Source organism: Myotis brandtii, unplaced genomic scaffold, assembly GCF_000412655.1.
Source record: "Myotis brandtii unplaced genomic scaffold, ASM41265v1 scaffold1120, whole genome shotgun sequence".
Taxonomy (NCBI): Eukaryota; Metazoa; Chordata; class Mammalia; order Chiroptera; family Vespertilionidae; genus Myotis; species Myotis brandtii.
In genome coordinates, this window is record NW_005353839.1 from 226,610 (window position 1) to 251,228 (window position 24,619).

General features: G+C 42.8%; 2 protein-coding genes across 2 annotated transcripts in view; one reads left to right on the plus strand and one right to left on the minus strand.

Annotated features, from left to right (window-relative positions):
• Positions 1-23,571, plus strand: part of SLAMF1 (signaling lymphocytic activation molecule family member 1) — a 46,450-nt gene extending 22,879 nt beyond the window's left edge. Inside the window, exons 4-7 of the mRNA XM_014547315.1 lie at positions 4,930-5,028; positions 10,815-10,888; positions 20,422-20,514; positions 22,957-23,571. Coding sequence (XP_014402801.1) covers positions 4,930-5,028; positions 10,815-10,888; positions 20,422-20,514; positions 22,957-23,007 — 317 coding nt within the window. The 3' untranslated portion in view covers positions 23,008-23,571. The remainder of the gene's footprint in view (positions 1-4,929; positions 5,029-10,814; positions 10,889-20,421; positions 20,515-22,956) is intronic.
• Positions 22-503, minus strand: LOC102240781 (cytochrome c). The gene has a single exon (XM_005857759.2). It carries the CDS (start codon positions 434-436, stop codon positions 119-121), a length of 318 nt encoding a protein of 105 aa, XP_005857821.1. The 5' UTR covers positions 437-503; the 3' UTR covers positions 22-118.
• Positions 23,572-24,619: the final 1,048 nt, after the last annotated feature.

A 24,619-nucleotide genomic window follows, 5' to 3' on the forward strand; every position in this document is an offset into this window, starting at 1 on the left:
AAAGAAATGCTCTATTAGCCATTCATGATCTGAATTCTGGTGTATGAGATCAATTTAAATATGGTACACATAAAAAAAGTCATGAGACATTTGTAATAAATAAGGCAGTGGCCAACTATTACTCATTAGTAGCTTTTTTGAGATAAGCTATCAAGTCTGCCCTCTCTGCACTCTTCTTAATGCCAGCGAAGATCATTTTTGTTCCAGGGATGTACTTCTTGGAATTCTCCAAATACTCCATCAGTGTAGCCTCACCCCAGGTGATACCTTTGTTCTTGTTGGCATCCGTGTAAGAAAATCCAGGGGCCTGACCTGTCTTTCGCCCAAAGAGACCATGGAGATTTGGCCCAGTCTTGTGCTTGCCTCCCTTTTCCACAGTATGGCACTGGGCACACTTCTGAACAAAAATCTTCTTGCCCTTCTCAACATCACCCATTTTTAAATCGCTCGTTAGTCGCGCGCGACACAGAGATGCCCACTCGCGAGCCAGACGTCCCGCTCTCTAAGTCTCTCTGTTAATTTTAAAATGTTTTTAACCAAGATTTGCTTATAATGAAATTACAGGGTTTGTTTTTAATTAATTCAGTTATTTTTAACAAATTTTCGTGAATAGGCCATATGTTAGAAAAAAAACAAAACACTGTAATCATTACACCAACAGAAAGAAATGTGACATAGCCACAGCTATCGGCTACCTATTTACACCCAAGAGTCACGGCTCATGAACAACGTTTGGCGAATGCTCAGCACAGGATCCCACCGCATCCGCCAGGGAACTGGTTCTGCTGTCGGTGGCATGACTTTCTGCAGCAGTTTTAACGCTGCCGGCAGATGTGCCGACGTGCACTAAGCCATACTCCAGCCTGTGCATTTGTTTACTTGGGTGAGTGGTGAGTGCACGCATTTACCAGACCTATTCAGTATAAACTTAAAATTACAGTAATACATATAGAAAACTCTTCTGTGAAATTCAACTTTTCATACAGACTTAATTTTATTTACACAAATGTGTCTACATAAGGAAAAATAGGTAAATTAACTAATTTGTCAATTTTTTAATATACGCATTTGGAAAACCTACTTCATTATACAACAGACTTTCAGCTTTAACAGACACCCCCACACCCAAATTAGTCCATTATATTGAGGTTTCACTCTAAAGAGATGGTCTCTGGCCCCCAAGGACCTAGCAGCTAGTTGGGGAAGTGAGGCTAGTGGGAGAGTTCACACTTATCACCACGCGCTGCATCCCGGTCATTGCTCTGGGTTTATCAGAACAAGTCTGTGTCATTTGCAGATGAGGAAAGTGAGGTCCCGGAGGTGTGAGCAGCCTATCTGGGGCCCCAGAGCTAGGAAGTGCTAGACCTAGAATTTGAATTCATCTGTCTGGCTCCAACTGCCTTCACTGCCAATGGTCTCCACAGCAAAGATCATGTCACAACTCAGGTTCTAAGATGCATGACATAAACCCAGGTGCTGCAGAGTTCCAGGTAAAGGGGAAAATGAGAGGCACGATGGTCAGGCAATGGGACACGGAGGCAGTAAGATTGGCCTGGAAGTCAAGGCGGGGCGGGCCAGGTAGAGAGCTGAAGGTACAGCAGGGGAAGAGGAGGGAAAGGGGCACTGGGGGGTAGGAATGGGCAGGTGTTGGTTAGAAGATGGTGAAGGGCTGAGTTGGCACCTCAGAGTGCTTTTGCCTCAGGAGGTCTCCCAGGCATTCCAGCCTGCTGCTGCTAAAACACAACCCATAAACTCTCATCCAGCTCTACCATCAACTTTTTTAATATATATATTTTTATTGATTTCAGAGAGAAAGGGAGAGGGAGAGAGAGATAAAAACATCAGTGATGAGAGAGAATCATTGATTGGCTGTCTCCTGCACGGCCCCTACTGGGGATTGAGCCTGCAACCCAGGCATGTGCCCTTGACCGGGAATCGAACCATGACATCCTGGTTCATAGGTCAATGCTCAACCACTGAGCCACAACAACCAAGCTGCCATCAACTTCTTCTGTGACTCTTGGTACACTTGTCTGAGTTTCCGTTTTCTCAACACCAAATCAGGGGATCGGATGAGATAAGCATGATAGTTCTTTTAAAGTTAAAAAAATGTCTGTGGTTCTGTACCTTAAATACTTCAGCAGATTCATATCACTTTGTATCTAAAGACTAAGAGAAAAGTGAAGACTTATGAAATCTCTCTCAGGACTATGGCCAGGTTGCCTCTCACATCTGGCTAGACTGGCAGAAGCTGGTCATTTATGTCATAGGACAAGGGTAGCAGATAACTTTTATCCTCCTAAGACCCTGAAAAACAAAGAGAGGAGTGGACTGGTGGTTGCCAGAGGAGAGGGGTTTGGGGGACTGGGTGAAAGAGGTGAAGGGATTAAGAGGTACAAATTGGCAGTTATGAACTAGTCATAGGGATGTAAAGTACAGGATAGGGAATATAGTCACTAATCCTATGTCATAAAAGGCTAATATGCAAATTGTCCCCTCAACCAGGAGTTCGACTGGGAGTTCAACGGGGGAGGGGGAGCGGGGGGCTGGCTGGCCAACTGCCCAAGGACCCTCCCCCAAGCCAGCCTGGCCCTATCTGAGGTAACACTTTATAAAGTATGTGACCATCTAACCATGATGCTGTACACCTGAAACCAATAGAAAATAGTATTGAAAGTAAACTAATTTAAATTTTTTTAAATTTAGAAATCAAAAAAAAAAAAGAAGAAGAAGAAGAAAGAGCAGGCTGGAGTCTTATGTCCCCAGGGCCTCAGTAATATGCCCCAGTCATTGTTAGTTTACAGGAGTAGGTGGGGGGCAGAGCTGTCAGCAGCGGCCCCAGGAGAAAGGCTCAGTTGACAGGTGTTACTGATACAGCTTTGTCATCTGCTGTTTTCTGGTTTTAGGGGCACCACTTTGTTTGTTTAATTTATTTTTATCTCAAATGAAATTTGAGAGAAAAAAATGATTTAAATGAAATTAACTATAGTTTTAGAAGGTCCCCAAGTATATGAGGGAAAGCAAAAGAGGGAGTAGTCTCAAAATAGGAAGGGCTACTATAACAGTTCGCTGGTCAGTTCCGTGGGCTCAGGAAGCATGATGGTGCATAGGCTCCTGCCTCTACTTCTTATCATAGGATTGAGGAGGTTGCTCCACAGGTCCCTGGTGTTGGCCACATAAGCCCTGAATAATCAATCTCCTACTCATTCATACACACACACACACACACACACACACACACACACACACCCCTGAATGCATAGAGGGTTCTCAGCAACCGTAAGCCATTCAGAATAGTCCTTCAGAGTGGAGCCGCTCACAGAGCAACTCCAGCCTCAGGAGTGAGTCCACGCTCAAATTTCATGCTTTACATAAAGTCAGGCATTGTACTGCAGCTCTCTGTTTGTCCCCTAGCTTTTTCATCAAGTCATATGACTGTGCTAAAGTTGGTATCTAGAAGGGTTAAAACATATTTCATTTGGGGAAGGGAATCTATAATCAAGATGTTTTCAAAGCCAGTTCAATGAGATGCCTTGGGATGACTTGATGTCTGAAAGGCCTAGGAAGAAAAAGAGAATCTTTTCAAAACCAGGAGGCAACTTTGGGTTAGCTGTCAGGTGGAAGGGCCACTGGATCTCAGTGGAATGCCTTTTCTCAGCTCACTGAGACTTCAGTCTGAATCTTTAATCAACTCTTAGACATCTGAGTTGTTCATTTGTTACCTAACTATTCCTTCCTTTCGACTTCTTCCCAACAAATTCATCACAGGTTCAACAACAGGCTTAGTCCACAGTCATCCTGAGAAGTTGCCCTTGCACGTTAATGTTAACACCTGGTAGTATACTACTTAGAACCTTAACACTATTACTTCATGTAGCAGCCCAGTGCTTCAAGTTGGCTCCCACTGTTCATTACCTTGGTGTCACTTACCCAAGTCCATAATTCTCTTTGACTCTCCAAGAGATCTATGTTCAGTATGCTGCCATGTTTCTACTCCTGGACCAAGCTCTAGTTCTTGAGGATCTCTACACCTGCTTTCTTATCCACAAGATGGGAGTAATGAGAGTACCCACCTCGTAGGATTGTTGTGAGGATTAAATACATTAATACAGATGATGCACTGAAAGAAATGCCTGGCCTGTTGTAAAAATGCTCAGAATCTTCTGTTATCTTATTGAGCTAAATGTCTTGTTTACTTAGGCAACGGGCCTCAATCACTATTTTCCAAAATGCTGCTTCTGGTTCAGAAGGATTTGATAACATGGGTAAAGGAGAAAAGGCAATAAAAATTGGCTCTGTGATTTTGAACCTGGGTGATTGGTACTCTAGAGCAAATATTAAACATGGGAATGATGGAGAGGAAAAATACTTGCTTTCCTTTTAGTTCAGGTCTAGTGGGTTCAATACAGTTATTTGCATAGACAGACAATAAAAGCACTAGTATGTTTCTTTTTAAATAACAAATGTAGGTCTTTCTTCCTCTCAGCGTTCTCACGAGAATGGTGTGGGAGTATGGGGACAGCACGTGGAGCCGTCATGTTCTCTTTACCAAAATGGATACAGCCACATTCGAGATTTTAAAATAGAGAAACGGGGCAGAAAGGTTGACTGAAGAGAAATGAAGATAAGTTTGATTTTAGACATGGGATGTGGCATTTGAAGTAAAAATAACGCATTTGAATAGAAAAAAAAATCTTTACAGAAATCAGGACTATGAAAGCCAAATATGGTAAGAAAAATGAGGAGGAGAAAACCGATGTGGAAATCTTCCGTGGTCTAAAGCTGATCTCTAACACGCAGAAAACAGATGTCTTCCTTGAGAGAAAAGGTAGAAAGAGAACAGGAGGCTCGTGTTCATCCTCCCCAATCTGTGTAGGACGTTCTCACACTCACAGTGCATTTGAGATTGCCTTTTGCCTTTTCTTTCAGTTCCAGGACAATGGGGACTGTATGCTGGGCTGGCTTTAGGGGGCGTCATTGGTGTCATCCTGATTCTCCAAGTGGCAATACTTCTATTCAGAAGAAGAGGTAGGTGTCTAACAATAAAGATGCTTATCAGAGTCTCTGTGGTAAGCAGGGGACCTCTCACCACAAGCACGAACTTGCTCTCTTCGATTTAGCTTTCCTCAGGGAGTACCTTTGCGAAAACACTGAGCAAACATATCCTGGGACCTTGTTCAGTTCAGTCTAATTCAAAATGTCTCAATCCCCTACACCAGTGGTGGGCAAACTCATTAGTCAACAGAGCCAAATATCAACAGTACAACGACTGAAATTTCTTTTGAGAGCCAAATTTTTTAAACTTAAACTATATAGGTAGGTAAACTGTTATTAACTTAATTAGGGTACTGCTAAGCTGGCCTTTGCTAAAAACGTCCTCCATCTGATTGAGGTACGTTTGCTGAGGTCGACCCCTTCCAACTCTCCCATCCACACTGGTCTTGTATACTTGTTTCGTCTATCTCCTTTCGTTCATCCTCTCTATATGTCCAAACCATCTCAACATACCTTTCTCAATCCTCGACACTACATCTTCTTTCACTCCACAACGTTCCCTAAAATTAACTTAATAAACCTTACTTTTGTCACCCGCGCACGATTTGCGGACGCGACTAGCACTAACCACTGCACATGAGACTGCTGACTGACTGGCTCACTCAACTCGTGCATGAATCGCGCGCCTCCCCCCACCCCGCTGCGTATCCCGCGGCCCACCTGCTCCGCATCTCCCGTCACCCGACCGACCGACACCCCCCACTTCTTCTAACGCCACTTCTTCAAAATAGACTCGCCCAGGCCGAAAACTGACTTCTGCTCATGGGCCACAAAGATTCAATCGCACTGTACGTGAGCGCCCGCACATGGTATTTTGTGGAAGAGCCACACTCTAGGGGCCAAAGAGCCGCATGTGGCTCGCGAGCCGCGGTTTGCCGACCACTGCCCTATACTAGCCTATGTGGATAAAAAGAGACATGAGGTTTAGGTATCTAACATGGGAGACATTATACACAGTTAGTTTTAATTCAATGTGACAAATACTGCTGAAGGGGTACTGACTAGAGTTTTAATTGGAGCAGAACTCAGAGGACTCTTGGATCTCATTCAAGAAAAGTTGTAATCATTGACCAATAACAGGACATTATAATACATTTTTGCGCAAGGGTCGAAATCTTACTATAATTTCTCGCTATTCCTATGATATCCCTCTGAGAGAAGTAGGGTAACTGTTTCTATGTGACTTAGCAATGGGCTAACAGAGGCACAGAGAGGCCAAGTGACTTGTCCAAGGCCACCCAGCTGGTTGGCAAGGAAATGAGAACTGTAACTATGTCTCCGAGCCCCCAGGGTGCATTCCCCTGGGAAGGCCCACAGGTCATCAGAAAACAGCAGAGGGATCACTCTTTACTAAGACTTTTGCACAAATCCCGACTCACCTTGGGAAAGTGTGCAATTTGTGAGGTTGCTTAAAGCCAAACTAAGTAATACAGAAAGTCATCCAGAAGAGACTAAAACCATCAAGGCCCAATGGTTTCCTTGCTGTTTAAGTGCCTAGAAGTAGTTTCTCCTGCCTATTCCTCCAAACGGTCCTATGATTCAGTGTCTCAAGGCAGTGTGCTCCCCTCCACCACACTTTCCTCACCCACCCACCCACACGAGGGCCCCCAGATCCGCATGGGGAGGAGAGAACATATCTTCATGTCATCAAGCTGATGGCTGAGCTCATTCGCAAGTAGATCTATCTTGCCCACATGTAACCTTTTCGGAAAAGCCCTTACCTCAGCACTCTGATGTTGGTTTTGCTTATATAAGAAAATCTAGATCACAGCACAGCCACCTACTTTGTCTCATTTCCTCCATCTAAGAGTTCGCTGGGGAGGAGGTGGAGGGAGGGGTGATTCAGACAGAACTCAAGAGGACAGCCGATGAGCATGGGGCAGGGCAACCACACTTGGCTTGGATAATAAGGAAACAGTGAGATACCATGGTTGAGAAAACAAATTAACACACCCACGTTAACCTCATTAGTGGGAGGTGCTAGGAGTCTCACCCACATTTTTTCATCAACTACATCCTACTCCTCATACAGTTGTGCTCTGAAGGGACTAGTACTCTTCATCCCACGACAATTTCCTACCACCATCCCCAACACACACATCCGTCCTCATAGCCAGTCACCATGTATTCCTTGTCAGCCAGGAACACAAAAACCCTGTTTCAAACCTGTGGGAAAACCCGTTCTTAATATCTGTCCCCTCCAAAGACTCTGCTCAAGAGATCCTGTTGGCAGTTTCTAATGCTGCCATCTGCCAAATGCAGCTGGACTTCAAAGGTTTCTCAATGGACTCTGGCAACTTCATATCCAGAATACACGGATTGAGAACATGGGCTTTGACGTTAGACAGACTTACATTTGAATGCAGATGTTGCCCCTGACCAAACAAATGACTTAACCTCCCCTCTGGAAAATGAGAACAATATTATGTACTTCATGTTCTTGTCGTGGGGATGCATGAGCTCATACACAGAAATCATAGGATACAGCGGCTTCTGTGGATAGATGTCAGAGAGGTAGATAGATGATAGATAGATGATAGATAGATAGATAGATAGATAGGTAGATAGATTGATGATAGACAGTGTGGCGTCTGGCACATTCTCTAGACCAGTGGTTCCCAAACTTATTTGGCCTACCGCCCCCTTTCCAGAAAAAATATTACTCAGCGCCCCCTGGAAATTAATTTTTTTTAAATTTTAATAGCAATTAAACAGAAAGTTATATGTATTAATGTTTCTACCTTTTTCGTAAAATATAGTAAAGAAAGGTGTAAATTAGAAACATCATTGAAGTTAATTATGAAACTATTTATTGAACTCAGAATAGAAAGGTAATACAAAAAAAGTTAAAACAAATGCACCTGTGGCCATCACCGCCCCCCTGGATCGCTGCAGCGCCCACCAGGGGGCGGTAGCGCCCACTTTGGGAATCACTGCTCTAATGTAGTGAGTTAAAACATCAATAGTGAAGTCTTATGGCCAGCAGAGGGCAGCACAGGAAGCACCTGGGAAAGGTACCTTGTTTTAAAGATTTAAAGTACTTGAAGTCATGGTAGCTTTATGCTTCAGGTGAGAGCTGAAAAGGACATTAGACAGTCTACAACTTCATTTTAAAGGCATGGTAACAGAAGAGACCCAGTTAGCTGACATGTTTTGGTCAATGCCACACAGCTGACGAGGGCTAGAATGTAGATGCCCTAACGCTAAGGCCTTTTTCACGAGAGCCGAAGGCTTCACTGATTGGAGCAGAGTCGAGCTGGCTCCTGGACACTTGCTCTTACCCTGGAACAAAATAGGAGACTACATGATCTTGGTCCAGTGGTCTTTTTGAGAAGCAACGTTCAACCTTACTTTTTCCATCTGACCATGTAGGACTGTCCCCCACAGCTCTACATTTCAGCCTGAGCTGACCTGTAAGACTGAGAGGCCTTGAAAACTGGGGTCTATTCTTTATTTGTTCTCCTACAGCACCTAGGGCAGTGCTAGGCGGGCACTTCTAACTTTGCAAACATTCATAGATTTGAACTGAAAGGATATACTACAGAGAACTAACTTGCAACTCTTCTGTTACTTCCTCTGATCACCTCAACCCAGGGGTGGGCAAACTTTTTGACTCGAGGGCCACAATGGGTTCTTAAACTGGACCGGAGGGCCGGAACAAAAGCATGGATGGAGTGTTTGTGTGAACTAATATAAATTCAAAGTAAACATCATTACATAAAAGGGTACGGTCTTTTTTTTTTTTTTTTAGTTTTATTCATTTCAAACGGGCCGCCCGCGGGCCGTAGTTCACCCACGGCTGCCTCAACCCCATCCTCCATTCTACATGCATGTGCGCATGCGCCTGCACACACACACACACACGCACACACACACACAGTCCTCAGCCACTATCAACTCTGACCCAAAAAGTGAAGCTGGAACCACCAAGCACTCCATGCCCATGCCCACCCGAGAAAATCAGACATTGACATTCCTTCAATTCTTTGAGCTTCTCCAGTGACTGCCCATCATTTCCTCCCCAAGGATCACACCCTTTTTCTCTTCCACAGAAAAGTATACCTCTCCTAAGTGGAATTCCCTCAGAGACATGCTCCTAGTTTTTTAAGACAATAAATTCATTGGTGTTCAAACAAGGGTGCCCTAAAAAATAAGTGTGCCCTAAAGACTTTGTGTCATTTCCTCTGGGCCGGGTCTCCATAGCCTCTGCCAAATGGGCCTCCACGTTTTCGTGTGTTACTTTCCCTCCATCCCTCTCACGGCTACACGATGCATGCAAAGAATGCCATGAAACATTAGAAAGGATGAGGGAGGTGGGAAAGATCCTCAACACATTGTAAGTGAAAAGGTTAAGAGAAGTGTGTATGGAATGACCCCATTTGCATACAAAATACCTATATAACTACAGCAACTGCCCAGGACTGCACTGTCTCATATGGTAGTCACTAGCCATGTGTGGCTTTTTAAATTTAAATTAATTAGAGTAGAATTGAATTTATAATTCAGTCCTTGAAAACTGGGGTCTGTTCTTTATTTGTTCTCCTACAGCACCTAGGACAGTGCTAGGTGGTCACTTCTAACTTTGCAAACATTCATAGATTTGAACTGAAAGGATATATTATAGTTAACCACAGTTCAAATGCTCAATAGCCACCTGTGGCTACCTATTAGACTGCAGACATGAAACATTTTCATCATCACAGGAAATTCTATTGCACAGAGATGGTCTGGAAGGATAGAAATCAAACTGTTAAAAGCGATTATTTCTGAGAATGAAATTGCACAGCTTAATGGGGTAGAGGGATATCATTTTTATTCTATACAATTTTTAAAATATTTTTATTGATTTCAGGGAGGAAAGGAGAAAAAGAGAGAGAGATAGGAACATCAATGATGAGAGAGAATCATCGATCAGCTGCCCCGCATGCCCTCTACTGGGGATCGACCCTACAACCCGGGCATGTGCCCTGACTGGGATCCAACTGTGACCTCCTTCCTGGTTTATAGGTCGACATTCAACCACTGAGCCACACCGGCAGGCTTACTCTATACAATTTTTATTTTTGTAATGAGAATGGATTATTTCTATAATTTTAAAAAGTTGTAAAATTAGTTAAAAACTAAAATGTTTTGCAACATTACTTTCCAGAAAGCCTGGACTCTGAACAAAATTTCCTGTTGGTAGGCAATAGAACGACATTATAACTTTATTTTCTAAGGAATCTCAGGAGCACTATCCTTCTTATAGTCCCTCCCCTTCACATGCACATCAAGTCCCACTGAAGCAGGGAGGCAAGGAAGCTGTGAGTGAAGCAGAAGGTTATGAGCTGAAGAATACAAGAATAAAAGGCATAAATAACTCATTCTGCCCTTTAAAAACTTAGAATCCTGTTAAAAAACCAGATACTCACATAAAAAAATAAAGATTAAAATAATTTATGACACTTAACGTGAATTGGGAATTTACTATTTGCCAGGCACTATTCTAAACACTTCACAAGGCATGTCTCATGCTGTCATCGCAACAGCCCTGTGAGGCAGGTGTTTCAACCCATTTCACAGACAGGAAAATAGGCCCAGGGAGTTCAAGTAACTAACCTAATGCCATATGACAGCTGTCGTGGGGTGTCGGGGGGAGGAGAACTCAGTGCTTTGTTCCCATGGTGCTCTTAGGGAACATTGGTACACAATGGGGGGGGGGGGGAGGGGGTTCATGCTGGGGACCAGAGGGAGATAACTCTACGGTTTCTTTTCTCCAGGTAAGACAGACCATTATGAGCCAACAGTGGAAGAAAAAAGTCTTACTATCTATGCCCAAGTCCAGAAATCAGGTGTAAGTTCTATACTTTCTTTTTCTTAGGTGTTTCCTACGGCTTCCTGCCAGTTCACCATGCATTTCTGACATTCACAGTCCTCCGTGGGTTCTGAAGCAGGGGAAGTTAAGGGAGCAGAAGTCAAGAGCTGAAAGGATACTAGCTTCAGTGTCAGATGGGACTATTTGTTAGTGAAATAACAGAAAATACCGGGTAATCTTCTGGTCATCTGTTTCTTCACAGGAAAAAAAAAGGGGAAGTTAGAAAGACATGACATGTGACTCCTTCCAGCTCGCACGCATTCTAGGAGTCTACCGTCCCAGGTTATGAAACTCTCTCCTTTTCTAGGATAAAAGGTGCAGGCGTGAGGAGAGTGGAACAGGTTTAGGAAAGCAATTGTGTGACAGGTTGGACTGGTCCACCTTTAGAAGTTTGCAAAGTGCCAAAGTGCCAAAGTGCCAAAGTGCCAAGGAAGGGAGGATTCTGGCTCAACAGGGGTGAAGAGATGGATGATGCTACGTAGGCTGAAAATGAAAGAAAGCAAAACTGTGATGGTTGGACTGAGACAGCAGAGAGGGATAAAGAAATTAGAGTTATGATGACGTTGAGCAGATGTTAAGAGGGGGATTACAGGGATTGTGATTAGCTATTATGATATTACTAGAGGCCCGGTGCACAAAAATTTGTGCACTCGGGGGGAGGGGGAGTCCCTCAGCCGGGCTTGTGCCCTCTCGCAGGTGGTGACCACTTGCTGGCTTAGGCCTGCTCCCTGGGGGATTGGGCCTAAGATGGCAATCAGACATCCCTCTGGCAGCCTGGCAGCCCTCGGGGGATGTCCACTTGCCAGCGGGGAGCAGGCCTAAACTGCAGTCGGACATCCTTAGCGCTGCTGAGGAGGCAGGAGAGGCTCCCACCACCGCTGCTGTACTGACAGCCGTCAGCGTGGCTTGTGGCTAAGCAGAGCTCCCCCCAGTGAGAGTGCACTGACCACCAGAGGGCAGCTCCTGCATTGAGAGTCTGCCCCCTGGTGGTCAGTGTGTGTCATAGTGACCAGTCATTCCCAATCCTTCTGCTGTTAGAGTTTGTTTAGCTTCTATAATCGCAACATTGTTGCATCCGGAGCTCAGAGCTGGGCTGTGGCAGGCGGGGACCTTGGCTTCCTCCGTCACTGGCTCATGTTCGCTTCAGCTGCGTGGCTGCCGGCCGCCATCTTAGCTGGCAGTTAATTTGCATATCTCGCTGATTAGCCAATGGGAAGGGTAGCGAATTAACGGTTAATTACCATGTTTGTCTATTATTAGATAGGATAGTTTTTCCGACATGAAAACAATTCTAGGTGATAGGCCAGTATCTGGTCATTCAGAGTTGACTGGAAAGCAAATTCTGGAGTAAGGGATATAAAGGCAAAGGGATCTTTGATTAGTATGTTGGGAAATTGCATCACATGAAAATAAATGCAGTTCTGATAACCAGAGATGAACTTTTGGACAAAGCTCTTGTTTCTGCTGTCCTCTAGTGGCCCGGAGGGTTTATTACACAGGCCACGACAACCACTGAGAACCATCCTCCATTTAAATATATTAGAGTCTCAAGAGCAACCTCCATTCTTGCATTTATACATTTAGGTAACCAGGTTCAGCTTTATCATGGTGCCTTCCCTATCTATTCCATGCAGTAAGCACCCCTCTTTCTACTGTATAAAGTATGGCATAGATACCAAAAGTGCACAATGTATGTGTCAGCTCAATGAGTTACCCCATCTTAATATCTAGTAAAGCAAATCCTCCTACCTTGTTTTTCTTTAAGAGTTTCTGACCATTTATATGTATTTTAGAATCAACTTCTCAAGTATCACAAAAAGGAAAAAAAATCCTACCAGGATTGCACTGAATCTACAGATCTATTTGAGGAGAAATTATATCTTGCAGTATCGAGTCTCCCTAATACCATAAAACTATTACTCATATAAAGGAACAGAACATTGGCAGCAACCCCCAGCCCTCCTGGTGCCCCTCCCAATCACTAACTTCTCACTCTTCCCCTAAGAGAGCACTATCCTGATTTCTGAAACTATAATTTAGTTTTCTCTCTTTTTCTCTTGATTTTATGAAAATGGAATCCTACGGTATCTTTCCTCTTGTTTGATTTCTTTTGCTCAATATTACCTTTATGATATTCATACATGTCTTTGAGCTTAGATATAATATATTCATTTTCCTTGTTTTATAGATGTCAATGCATGACTATACTAGTTTATTTATCCAGTTGACTATTGATGAACATTTGGATTATTTCCAGTGTGAGGCTACTATAAAAATGGCACTATGAACACTCATACATATGTCTCTCTCTTGGTAGACATGTGCACATATTTTTGTATGGTATACACCTAGAAGTAGAATTGCTGAATCATAGAGTATGCATATCTTCAAATTTACTAGATAAAGCCAGACTGTTTTTTCAAAGTGGGTGTAACAACTTACTTTTCTATCAGATATGTTGAGCAGATATGAAGAGGGAGGCTAAAGGGATTATGATTAGCCATTATGATATTACTAGAGGCCCAGTGCACGGATTTGTGCATGGGTGGGGTCCCTCAGCCTGGCCTGCAGGGATCAGGCTGAAACCAGCTCTCCGACATCCCCCGAGGGGTCCCGGATTGCTAGAGGGCACAGGCCAGGCCAAGAGACCCTACTAGTGCATGATCAGGGCAGGGAGGGAGGGCTCCAGGGCATTCCAGCCCATCTTGCCCAGTCCCGATAGACCCCAGCAGCAAGCTAACCTGTCAGAGCATCTGCCCCCTAGTGGTCAGTGTGCATCATAGCAACAGTCGAACGAACTGTCAGACACTTAGCATATTAGGCTTTTATTATATAGGATAGTTATAAGAATTTCAGTTGCTATACATTATAATCAAAATTTGGTATTATTAGTCTTTCAAATTTTAGTTATTCTGTGGATTTTTATGGTTTTATTTTGCGTTCCCCTCATTATTAAGAAAGTTGAAAAGCTTCCCATATGTTTATTGCCCGTATTAATACTATCCTCTTTCTTAAAGTGCTAATAAATCTCTAGCCCATTTTCTTTTGAGTTCCAGACTTTTTTTTATGGATTAGTAAAGCTCTTAAATATTTTTACCATTTTGGCAGTTATATGTTAGCAAATACCTTCATTCATTCTGTGGCTTGCCTTTGCAATTTCCCAGAGATGCCTTTTGATGAGGACAATTTCTTTCCATTTTTTGTTTTTTTAGTGTAGAGCATTTAGTAATCTCTTTCTTTATAGGTAACACTTTTTATGTTCTGTTTGAGGAATCTTTCTCTACTTCCAGGTAATGAAGATATTCTACCATCTTCTTAAAGGTGTATGGTTTATATTTCTCATTTATTCTGTTATGTACCTGAAAATGATTTTTGGAGTAGAGTGTGAGATGGGTTAACTTTCATTTTTTCCCGTGTGCATAGCCTATTGACCATTTATCAAAAAGATTGTCCTTGCCCACTACAGTGCCACCTTCATCATAGACCAAGGGCCATATATGTGTGAATCTATTTTGAGGTTGTCTGTTCTGCTCCATTGGTCTATTTGTTTATATTTGCACAAGTCCTGCACCATCTTTACAAATCTGTGGTTACTGATTTATCATAAGTTTGAGATCTGGTAAAATGAGTTTTCTCACTTGTTCCTGTTCTTCTGCAAGAGCTCTTGGCTATTTGGGGTCTTTTTTATTTTTTTACTGTTTATTTTATTTTATTTTTTAGTTGAATTTATTGGGGTGGCATTGGTTCACAAAGTCATACAGGTTTCAAGTGTACAGCTCAATAAAACATCATCTGCACACTGCGTGCACCCACTGCCCCAAGCAAAGTCTTATTTCTTCCCCATTTCCCCTGTCCTTTGCCCACCTCCACCTATGCCACAACCCCTTTCCACCTATCACCACACTGTTGTCTGTGTCTATATATTTTTTTAATTCAGTTTGTTGAGTTCCACCTAAGAATCCTGCTGGAATTTTAATTAGTACTGCAGTGACCAATTTGAGGAGACCAAACATATTTATAGAGCTAAGTCATTAAACTAAAAAGATTATATAGACTTTTCTTTATTTTGGTCTTGATTTCTGTAAGTGATGTTTTATAATTTTTTGCATTAGAGTAGTTGTACATTCTTCATAATCTGTTATTTGGCATTTGAGCATTTGATGTTTTGGGATACTATCAGCAATGTTATCTTTTAAAAAAATTTTTAGTTTCTGTTTATTACTGATATATAAGAATACAATTAATTTTTATATATTAACCTTATATTTGCAACATTGCTAAATCATTTATAAACTGCAGGCATTCCAAGCAAGTCCCTGTTGATTTTTACAGTCACATTGAGTTTTGTCCACGAGCCATATTGATCTTTCATTATTTTCCTATGTTAGAAGTTACCCATAATGTCTTTATAGTTAATAAAGGGCTCCCTGAAATCCTGAAAAAAATAAATAAATAAACTGCAGGCATTTATCTATAGATGATTTTGGAATTTTTTTCTGTACACAATTGTGCCACCTATAAAAAAAATTATAGTTTTTATTTTTCATTTTCAATTCACATAACTTTCTTTTTCTTGCCCTGTTTTATTGGCTAAGACATCCCACACAATGCTAAATGGAAGTGATAACATGGTATCCTTGCATGGTCCCAAACTCAAAAGAAAAATGTTCAATATCTTACCATATATCTTACCATTAAATATGATTTTTGCTGAACATTGTTTATAGCTGTCTTTTTATCTGATTAAGAATATTCTCTTTGCCCTGGCTGGTGTTCTCAGTGGTTAGAGTGTCAGCCACAAACTGAAGGATCTCTGGTTCGATTTCCAGTCAAAGGCACATACCTGGGTTGCAACTTTGAGTCCTGGCCCAAATCAGAGCATGTGAGGGAGGCAACCAATCTGTGTCTTTCTTACATCGATGTTTCTCTCTCTCTCTCTCTCTCTCTCTCTCTCTCTCTCTCTCTCCCCCTTCCTCACTCCCATGCTCCACTCTCTCTAAAATCAATGGAAAAGATATCTTCTGGTAAGGATTATCAACAACACAAAAGAATTTCTCTTCAAACTATGTAAAAGATTATATAGTAAATCAAGCACTTATTTAAGACCAATCTATGTACATTTGCTATTTTAAATATTAGCAATAATTAAAATGTATAAAAATGTTGCCCATAAGAGAGAAATATTATTCATGTGCTTAAATTTAAAATAGGTAATTGAATAAGAGGTTTAGTCTTATGTTTACAAGTGTGGGAACATGAAAGACATGAAGAACTAGTCACATTGACATTTCAAATTAAAAGTCCAAGTGAAGTTGTTAGACAATTGAATACTCTGAAGAGAATGAAGCACTGAAAATTTCTGAATGTAGTTTAAAACCTTTGAAGAGTATAATTTCCCAGAAATTATTAAAATTTGTTTGAATAGAATAAGATTTATAAGCCTGGACTTTCTTTCTTAAGGAGGCATTTGGATTTAACTTGAATACATTGAATATTAATTTTAAAATTAATACAAATTAAAAAATAAGAACAAAAAATATTCTCTTCTAATCCTGGTCTGCTAAGACATTTTATCAAGAATTAATTGATGTTGAATTTTATCAACACTCTGCACCTGTTGATATAATCTTATGATTTTTGAAAAATTTATCTTTTGTATTTATCTACTGAACTACACCAATTTGCAAAGATCAAACCAACTTTGTATTCCTGGAATAGAAGCAATTTAGTCTGGTCCTTTTTGCCAGATTTTATTTGCTAATACTTTAGGATTTTTTTTCTGTTTATGTTTCTGAATGAAATTGGTTTGCATTTTTTTCTTTCTTGTAATGGTTTTGTTATCAAGAGTATGCTAACCTCACAAAATAAGCTAGGGTGTGTTGGTTTCCTAGTGCTACTGTAACAACTACAAACTTGGTGACTTAAAACAACGAAAATTTATTCTCTAACAGTTCTGAAGGCCTGAAGTCCAACAGGAAGGGGTCAGTGGGCCTGGCTCCTGCTGAGGCCCTGGGGGAGAGTCTTTCCTTGCTTCTTCCAGCTTCTGGTGGCTCCGGGGACTCCCTGGCATTTGTTGGCTTGTAGCTACATCACTCCAATTTCTGCATCCACCTTCACAGAACTTTCCTCTCTCTGTCTCTCTGTGGCTTCTCCTTTTCTGTCTCTTGTAAGGATACTTATCACTGGATTTAAGACCTACTCTAATCCCACATGACCTCATTTGGAAATTATTACCGTAACTATATCTACAAAGATCCTATTCCAAATAAGGTCACATTTGAGATTCTGGGTGAATCTATTTGGGGGAAGCGGGCCACAATTCAACGCATTACAGGATGTATGTCCTTCTTGTTATTCTTTGGAAATGTTTGGGTACAATTTAAATATTTGGCAGAATTCATGAGTGAAGCCAGGGGTTTCTTTGAGAAGATATTTAAATTATATTTTTATTATTTAATTTGCCTATTAAACAAATTTTTTTTCTATCTTTTATTGGTTACCCTAGAAATAAGGAAATGCATCCTTGACTGATCAAAGTCTAAATGTATTTCCTTCCTGGGCAATACTTTAACTTTACCTTTTTTTTTTTTAACTCCATCTTTAAGTACACCTCTTGATTTATGTTCCTTTTTGGTCATTATTTTAATTTCATATATGTTTTAAACATACAAGACTTATCCACATCTTTATAGTTTTTTTCACATTTACAATGCCTATGTGATATTCTATAAAGACTGTGATAACATGGACAATTATCCACATCTACTAATATTTCCTTTGTTCTTTTTAATGGCTATTTAATACCCTCATAAAGGCTATAATAACATAGAAAACTCTTTACCAAATAAATGTCTGCTGTCTGCTAGGGACTCTTATAGGTCTTATCAGGGCTAGCACCTTGCACAGTTCCAGGGGATAGCATTCATAAAGAATGTGGGTATAATACGCATTATTTTTGCAAATAATGGAGTTTCTTGCAAATAATCCTTCCTGGAGTTGTGCCCTAACTGAAGGCTTCAAGATGCAAAAAGGTACTAAGCTATTACACCATGTTTAAAAGGATCCCCTAAGCCTAGATAAAAATCCTGAAGAGAAATCTAACAACCTGCTAACCATATTGTGTTAAAGTGATGAAACTATGTGTGTTTCCACTATACTTTTCTCTTCTTCCTAAACTTTTTAATGAGATGTGAAAAGCTACGTTCTTCGCCTTCTCCCTATGCCTCTAAGTCAGGTCATAGAAGCGTCCCCCCAGGCCGTCAGACAGGCAGGGGTTACTTCTGTTGATCAAGGTCTCTTAAATCGTTTTACATTCTTCTTGTGCATCTCATTATTGCAAGTAATTCTTCCTTAAATTCAAATTTTCTCCAAAATTCAGTATCTACAAATTGTATGGGATCTTGGAAGTCATCTATTTAAACCAGGCAATTACTGTTTGAATTACTTTCTACAACATTACTTTCAAAGTGTTGGCTATCTTCCTTTTACTAAAATATAATCTCAGACCAACCATTAGCAGCATCACTTGGGATCTTACTAGAAATGCAGACTCCCAGGCCCCACCCCAGACCTTCTGAAATAGAACCAGCCTCCTAAGAAAATCCCTAGGTAGCCCTAGCCAGTTTGGCTCAGTGGATAGAGCGTCGGCCTGTGGACTGAAGGGTTCCAGGTTCAATTCCAATCAAAGGCATATGCCTGGGTTGCAGGCTCGATCCCCAGTAGAGGGCATGCAGGAGGTAGCCAATCAATGATTCTCTCTCATCATTGATGTTTCTATCTCTCTCTGGTAGCCAATTGATTCTCTCTCATCATTGATGTTTCTATCTCTCTCTCCCTCTCCCTTCCTCTCTGAAATCAATAATAATTAATTAAAAAAAGAAAGAAAATCCCCAGGTAAGTCATAGGTACATTGAAGTATGAGAAACCCTGAGCCACCCAAGCATTTTCAATGCAATTGCCTCCCAATGCAATTCATCCCACATTTGAGCACCCTTTATTTTAGAAAAAATCTTTATTACATTGCACGAAAGATTTCCCTAAAATTCCAACCTGGGTTTAAACCTGAAGGACTCTACATTACAAACCTAATTTCTCTTCTACATGGCAGCTCATCAAAACACATGAAGAGAAAGATCATGTTCTACCTGGAACCTTTTCTCCTTCAGTAACCTTGTCCAATTCCTTACCTCTCCCTTAAGGTGACGAGATTCTAAGTTCTCTCCCATTAAAAGCCATGTACTTCAGTTTCGAGCCTTGCTCTATATCAGGAAAAGTAGAGAGTAGCATTAGTCTACATCAGAGTACCCTACATCCTTGCTGAATGGGTGACTTCCCTGGCACAAAATATGTCATCTCCCTCTTACAGGGTTGTGGTCACAATGTACCCTCCCACTGATTGTAGATTGTAATTCATTCAAAGTGACACCAGCACTATTTTGTGGGGAATGCAAAGAAAGATAGCAGATTTCTCAAGGAATTGATCGTCTATTTGGAGAAACAAAGTTTAACTATGAGTGTGTTAACTTCAGCATACAGTTAAGTGACATAGTGTGTGGAGTAGATTTTAAATAACAGAGGAATTTAGGTAAAGGAGAGGTCATTATAAGTTGGGCGACCGAAGGAGAAGGGTCTGATGGACAAGTGCTTGGTGGGCCTCCTGGCTTCAGTGCTTCTTGCATCGTACACATCAGGAAAGTACTAAACCGTTCTGGGCTTTGGCTTGTTCATCTGTGAAATGTGAGTGACAACCGTATTTAGCATACAGAGTGGTTGTGAGACAAATGAAAAGACATGTGAAGAACTTGGTAAACTTTAACACACATGTATGTGGTTATTATTAAGTTCCATATTTCATACAGGAAACAGAAGTAAGGAAAAGGCGTGTTAGAGTGTGGGGATGGCATGAAGCAGGGGTCCTCAAACTACGGCCCGCGGGCCACATGCAAATACAAATATTGTATTTGTTCCCGTTTTGTTTTTTTACTTCAAAATAAGATATGTGCAGTGTGCATAGGAATTTGTTCATAGTTTTTTTTTAAACTATAGTCCGGCCCTCCAACGGTCTGAGGGACAGTGAACTGGCCCCCTGTTTAAAAAGTTTGAGGACCCCTGGCATGAAGTCTGCGTGTAGTGGATGATATGAGCCAGGCTCCAATACCATGAGACGGCCTTCTCTTCAGGTGTCCCAGAGAGGGCCACACCGATCTTGACTCACTGTAAAGAAGGCCTTTCACACACCTGGGAAGCACATGATGAGTTAGGCTGGCGCATGAGGTTGTGAGCGCTAAGGTGTCACTGTGGAGTGCAGGCAAAGCCCCAAGATCTGAGTTCCAGGGAATTTGGGGGAGAATTTCCACCTGGGAAGGAGGCTGGACCAAATTATTCTCAGGAGTTTTCTCACTCAAAGCTTTTTGATACTGTGCTTCTCGGTGGGGAATAACTCAGTGATAACTCCGTGGATGAGAAATAACTTTGCATTCAGCTGACTTCCTGCTTTATTTGCTTCTCTCTAGTCTGTTCAGAAGAAACCTGATCCCCTGCCCACTCAGGACCCCTGCACCACCATTTACGTGGCTGCCACAGAGCCTGTCCCAGAGCCTGTTCAGGTGAGGATCTCTGCAGAGAGGGAATCGGAGGAGAGGGAGGGGTGGGATGCCTGCAGAGCTGAAATGAAACAGAGGCCTGCAATGGACAAGCAGGCCCTCGCAAGAAGGTAGCAAGGAGCAGTTACGGCCTTGGTTGCAGGGCTTCCGGGAACCCCTCGTGGCTGCTCATGTGGGTCACAGCTTCCTCTGCTCCCTAGTGTTTCTCAGAATCCGCTGTATCTTTGTTAAAAAATAAAGATTCCTGGAGTTTTCCACTCAGGAGTCGGTTCAATCAGGATGCCTATGGCAAGTGACCAGGCAGCTACACATCTAAAATCAACATCCCTCGGGACCCAGACGCACCTTTAAGTTTGGGGATTGCGCCCTAGCCAGTGTGGCTCAGTGGATAGAGCGTCGGCCTGCGGACTGAAGGGTCCCAGGTTCAAATTCTGGCCAAGGGCACATGCCCGGGTTGAGGGCTCGATCCCCAATGGGAGGCATGCAGGAGGCAGCCGATCAATGATTCCCTCTCATCATTGATGTTTCTATCTCTCGCTATCTCTTCCTTCCTCTCTGAAATCAATAAAAGAATATTTAAAAAAAAAAAAAAGTTTGGGGATTGCAGTTTGAGTCCAGAAGTCCTCAAGTTCAGCTGCGTAACAGAATCATCTGTCAAATGCCTGTGTCTGGGCTCCATCCCGCCCGGTTAAATAGGCACCTGATTCTATTTAATCAGAATATTTAGGGCCTGAGTGCTGCGTCCTATGGAACCCAGAAGAGAATGTGACGCGCAGCCCAGAATGAGCCTGCCCATTCTACCCCGTCGCAAAATCAGCCTGGGATTCATTTCACTTGACAGCAAGCTCGCCTTTTACTAAATGGACAGAAATCAAGTCTGGGCTGAAATGTTGGCTCTGGCTGTGCTCTATTAAATAAAGCACCTTAGGAGACGGTGAGGGTTAAAAGGCCACTGACCTGCCTACATGTACCCCTCTTCTTCGAAGCTCTCACTGTACACATGCTCTGACTTCAAAATCTTTACAAAATCATGTAAATTTATCATGAAGTTCTCTGGGGAAAGAAAAACCCTGTATTTCACATTTCCTAGAAAAACCTCCTGATTCTTCCCATTTCTATCTCTTTCTTTCTCAGACGCTTGAATCTCCTCTCCCTGCACAAGGTCTTTGCCCCAAATCCTCACCTCCTCCCCCTCCGTCTCTCCTGCCTGAACCACTAACCCTTTGTAAAGCTCGGGAATTTGGAATTCTCTTAGCTTCTCCAAACTGTGCCCCATGAGAGCAAGACAAATGGTTGGGAGGCATGCAGGAGGCAGCCGATCAATGATTCTCTCTCATCATTGATGTTTCTATCTCTCACTACCTCTTCCTTCCTCTCTGAAATCAATAAAAGAATATTAAAAAAAAAAAAAGTTTGGGGATTGCAGTTTGAGTCCAGAAGTCCTCAAGTTCAGCTGCGTAACAGAATCATCTGTCAAATGCCTGTGTCTGGGCTCCATCCCGCCCGGTTAAATAGGCACCTGATTCTATTTAGTCAGAATATTTAGGGCCTGAGCGCTGCGTCCTATGGAACCCAGAAGAGAATGTGACGCGCAGCCCAGAATGAGCCTGCCCATTCTACCCCGTCGCAAAATCAGCCTGGGATTCATTTCACTTGACAGCAAGCTCGCCTTTTACTAAATGGACAGAAATCAAGTCTGGGCTGAAATCTTGGCTCTGGCTGTGCTCTATTAAATAAAGCACCTTAGGAGACGGTGAGGGTTAAAAGGCCACTGACCTGCCTACATGTACCCCTCTTCTTCGAAGCTCTCACTGTACACATGCTCTGACTTCAAAATCTTTACAAAATCATGTAAATTTATCATGAAGTTCTCTGGGGAAAGAAAAACCCTGTATTTCACATTTCCTAGAAAAACCTCCTGATTCTTCCCATTTCTGTCTCTTTCTTTCTCAGACGCTTGAATCTCCTCTCCCTGCACAAGGTCTTTGCCCCAAATCCTCACCTCCTCCCCCTCCGTCTCTCCTGCCTGAACCACTAACCCTTTGTAAAGCTCGGGAATTTGGAATTCTCTTAGCTTCTCCAAACTGTGCCCCATGAGAGCAAGACAAATGGTTTCCTTCTCCTAAGTCAGGAGAAGGGAAGAGAGCAAGGAGGGGAGGGCGCCGGGTTCTGGCCCTCAGCTCCCCGGGACAGGTCTCCCTGTCTCCTGAGGGCAGGTGTCCGCTTGGAAGGAGCCATAGTCCATCTTGTGGGCGGGACAGGCAGCTGGGGCTGAGTGCCACCTCCGACAGCAGTGCCCGACCTTGACAGACAGGCCCTGAGCCAGTCTCTGTGCTACAAGATTTCTGAGGCCCCTCCCTTTTCCTAAGCAGATCTCTTTCTCTTCGTTCCTGTGAAGCTAGAGCCCGTCCCCCCACTCACAGACCCCCTCTGTTTTGCCCCCAGGAGCCGAGCTCCATCACCGTCTACGCCAGTGTGACACTTCCAGAGAGCTGACACCACAGACCCAGCGAAGGGACAGGCGGAAGGAGGACGGAGGAGCCAAAAGAAACACTGAACTTGGCCCCAGGCCTCAAGTTCTTAGGATACTCTACACACCTGCACTCCTCGGATCAGCTCCCTGGGGATGTCGCTTCCACACCCACCCGTGACAGGGACAAGCAAGGGAAGTTTCCCGCGCACTTAGCCTGCTCTGCAGGGCACAGGCCCAGGACAGGTTTCCGTCTCTGTGGTGCAGCAGACAGAATGACAATGCAAAGCCACGAGTCTAGACCTTCGGGTGTCTTGCTCTTCGCTGGGAGTGGATAAGGAAAGCCAAAGGCAGAAAGCCAGCACATAGAGCTCGGAGCTCAGGCGCTGGCCAGCAGCAGAGCCTGGAACCGTTTCCACTCTGGCTGCCTGTTCTTGGTTCTGGGAGCTGCTCCGGGTCACCAGGCAGGCCTGCTCCAGGCTCTGTGCCTGGGGTTCTCTCTCTGGATGGGCAATGAAGGATGAGTTCCTTATTCTATGTAAAACACTGCGACAAAAGAAGCTAAAGAGTCAATAAACTGACAACATGGCTTTGAGGTCTCCGAGCTTTGAATAATGGAATGAAAATCATCTAAGATTCTTAAAAAGCATAGTTTTAAGAATGTGCAAATGGTGGGTGCTCAGATTTAAAGAAACGTGGCAAGTATTTGGTGATGCTGTTACAAAGGAATTTGCGGTCATCAGAACTTATTTTAGGGTGATTTTTCACTTCCCCAAATTATTTTTAAATTCTAGTTCTCTGTTTGCTCTGTTGAGCAACAAATCTGGAGCTTCAGCTAAGACTTGTCAACCTTATTCTGAACTCGTTTTACTACATCGGCCGCCTCACATCACCAGGGTCTCCAGCAGGAACTTCCTAACCCCTCGCGCTGAATCTATCCTGAAGTAGAAAATTAACATATTTCAGCCTCACAGTTTCAAGGAATTGAATGCTTAATAAATTGCAGGCTGCAGACAGAGAGCTTCCTTCATAAAGTCCTATTTTCTTCCTATTCTCTTGCTTTCAGACATTCCTTCCTCAATGGAAGCCCTTCCTCTTTCCGACAGGCACTTGTGTGACACTAAGAAAGCACCGGCTGTCTTCCAACCATGTCACAAGGGTCACCAACATCCCGGCTCAGAACGCTGAGGTCCTTGTCACCTTGTACCTCCTCTGTTCAGTCCATTCGTACTTTAGTTCTGTTGCTCGGTGTAGCTCATTCCCTGGTAGTGATTTTGGTAATAGAGTTCTTAGCTGTGATCGACAGAAACTGGTCTGGATTTTGTTTTAATATATTTTTATTCATTTCAGAGAGGAACGGAGAAGGAGTGAGAGATAGAAACATCAATGATGAGAGAGAATCACTGATTGGCTGCCTCCCGGGCATGTGCCCTTGACCAGAATCAAACCCGGGACCCTTCAGTCCGCAGGCCGACGCTCTACCCACTGAGCCAAACCGGCTAGGGCTGGATTTTTATTTCATTTTTTTAATGTAGAAAAGAATTCTACTGAAAATATTTTGCAGGGGCTTCTGTAAAACCATCCTTTGAAAATGAGCAGGAAGTGGGAAGACATCGGCTGTGGCCAGGACCACAGCCC

Coding starts and splice junctions, on each gene's coding strand:
- LOC102240781 (XM_005857759.2), bottom strand. CDS start 436: ATGGGTGATGTTGAGAAGGGCAAGAAGATTTTTGTTCAGAAGTGTGCC.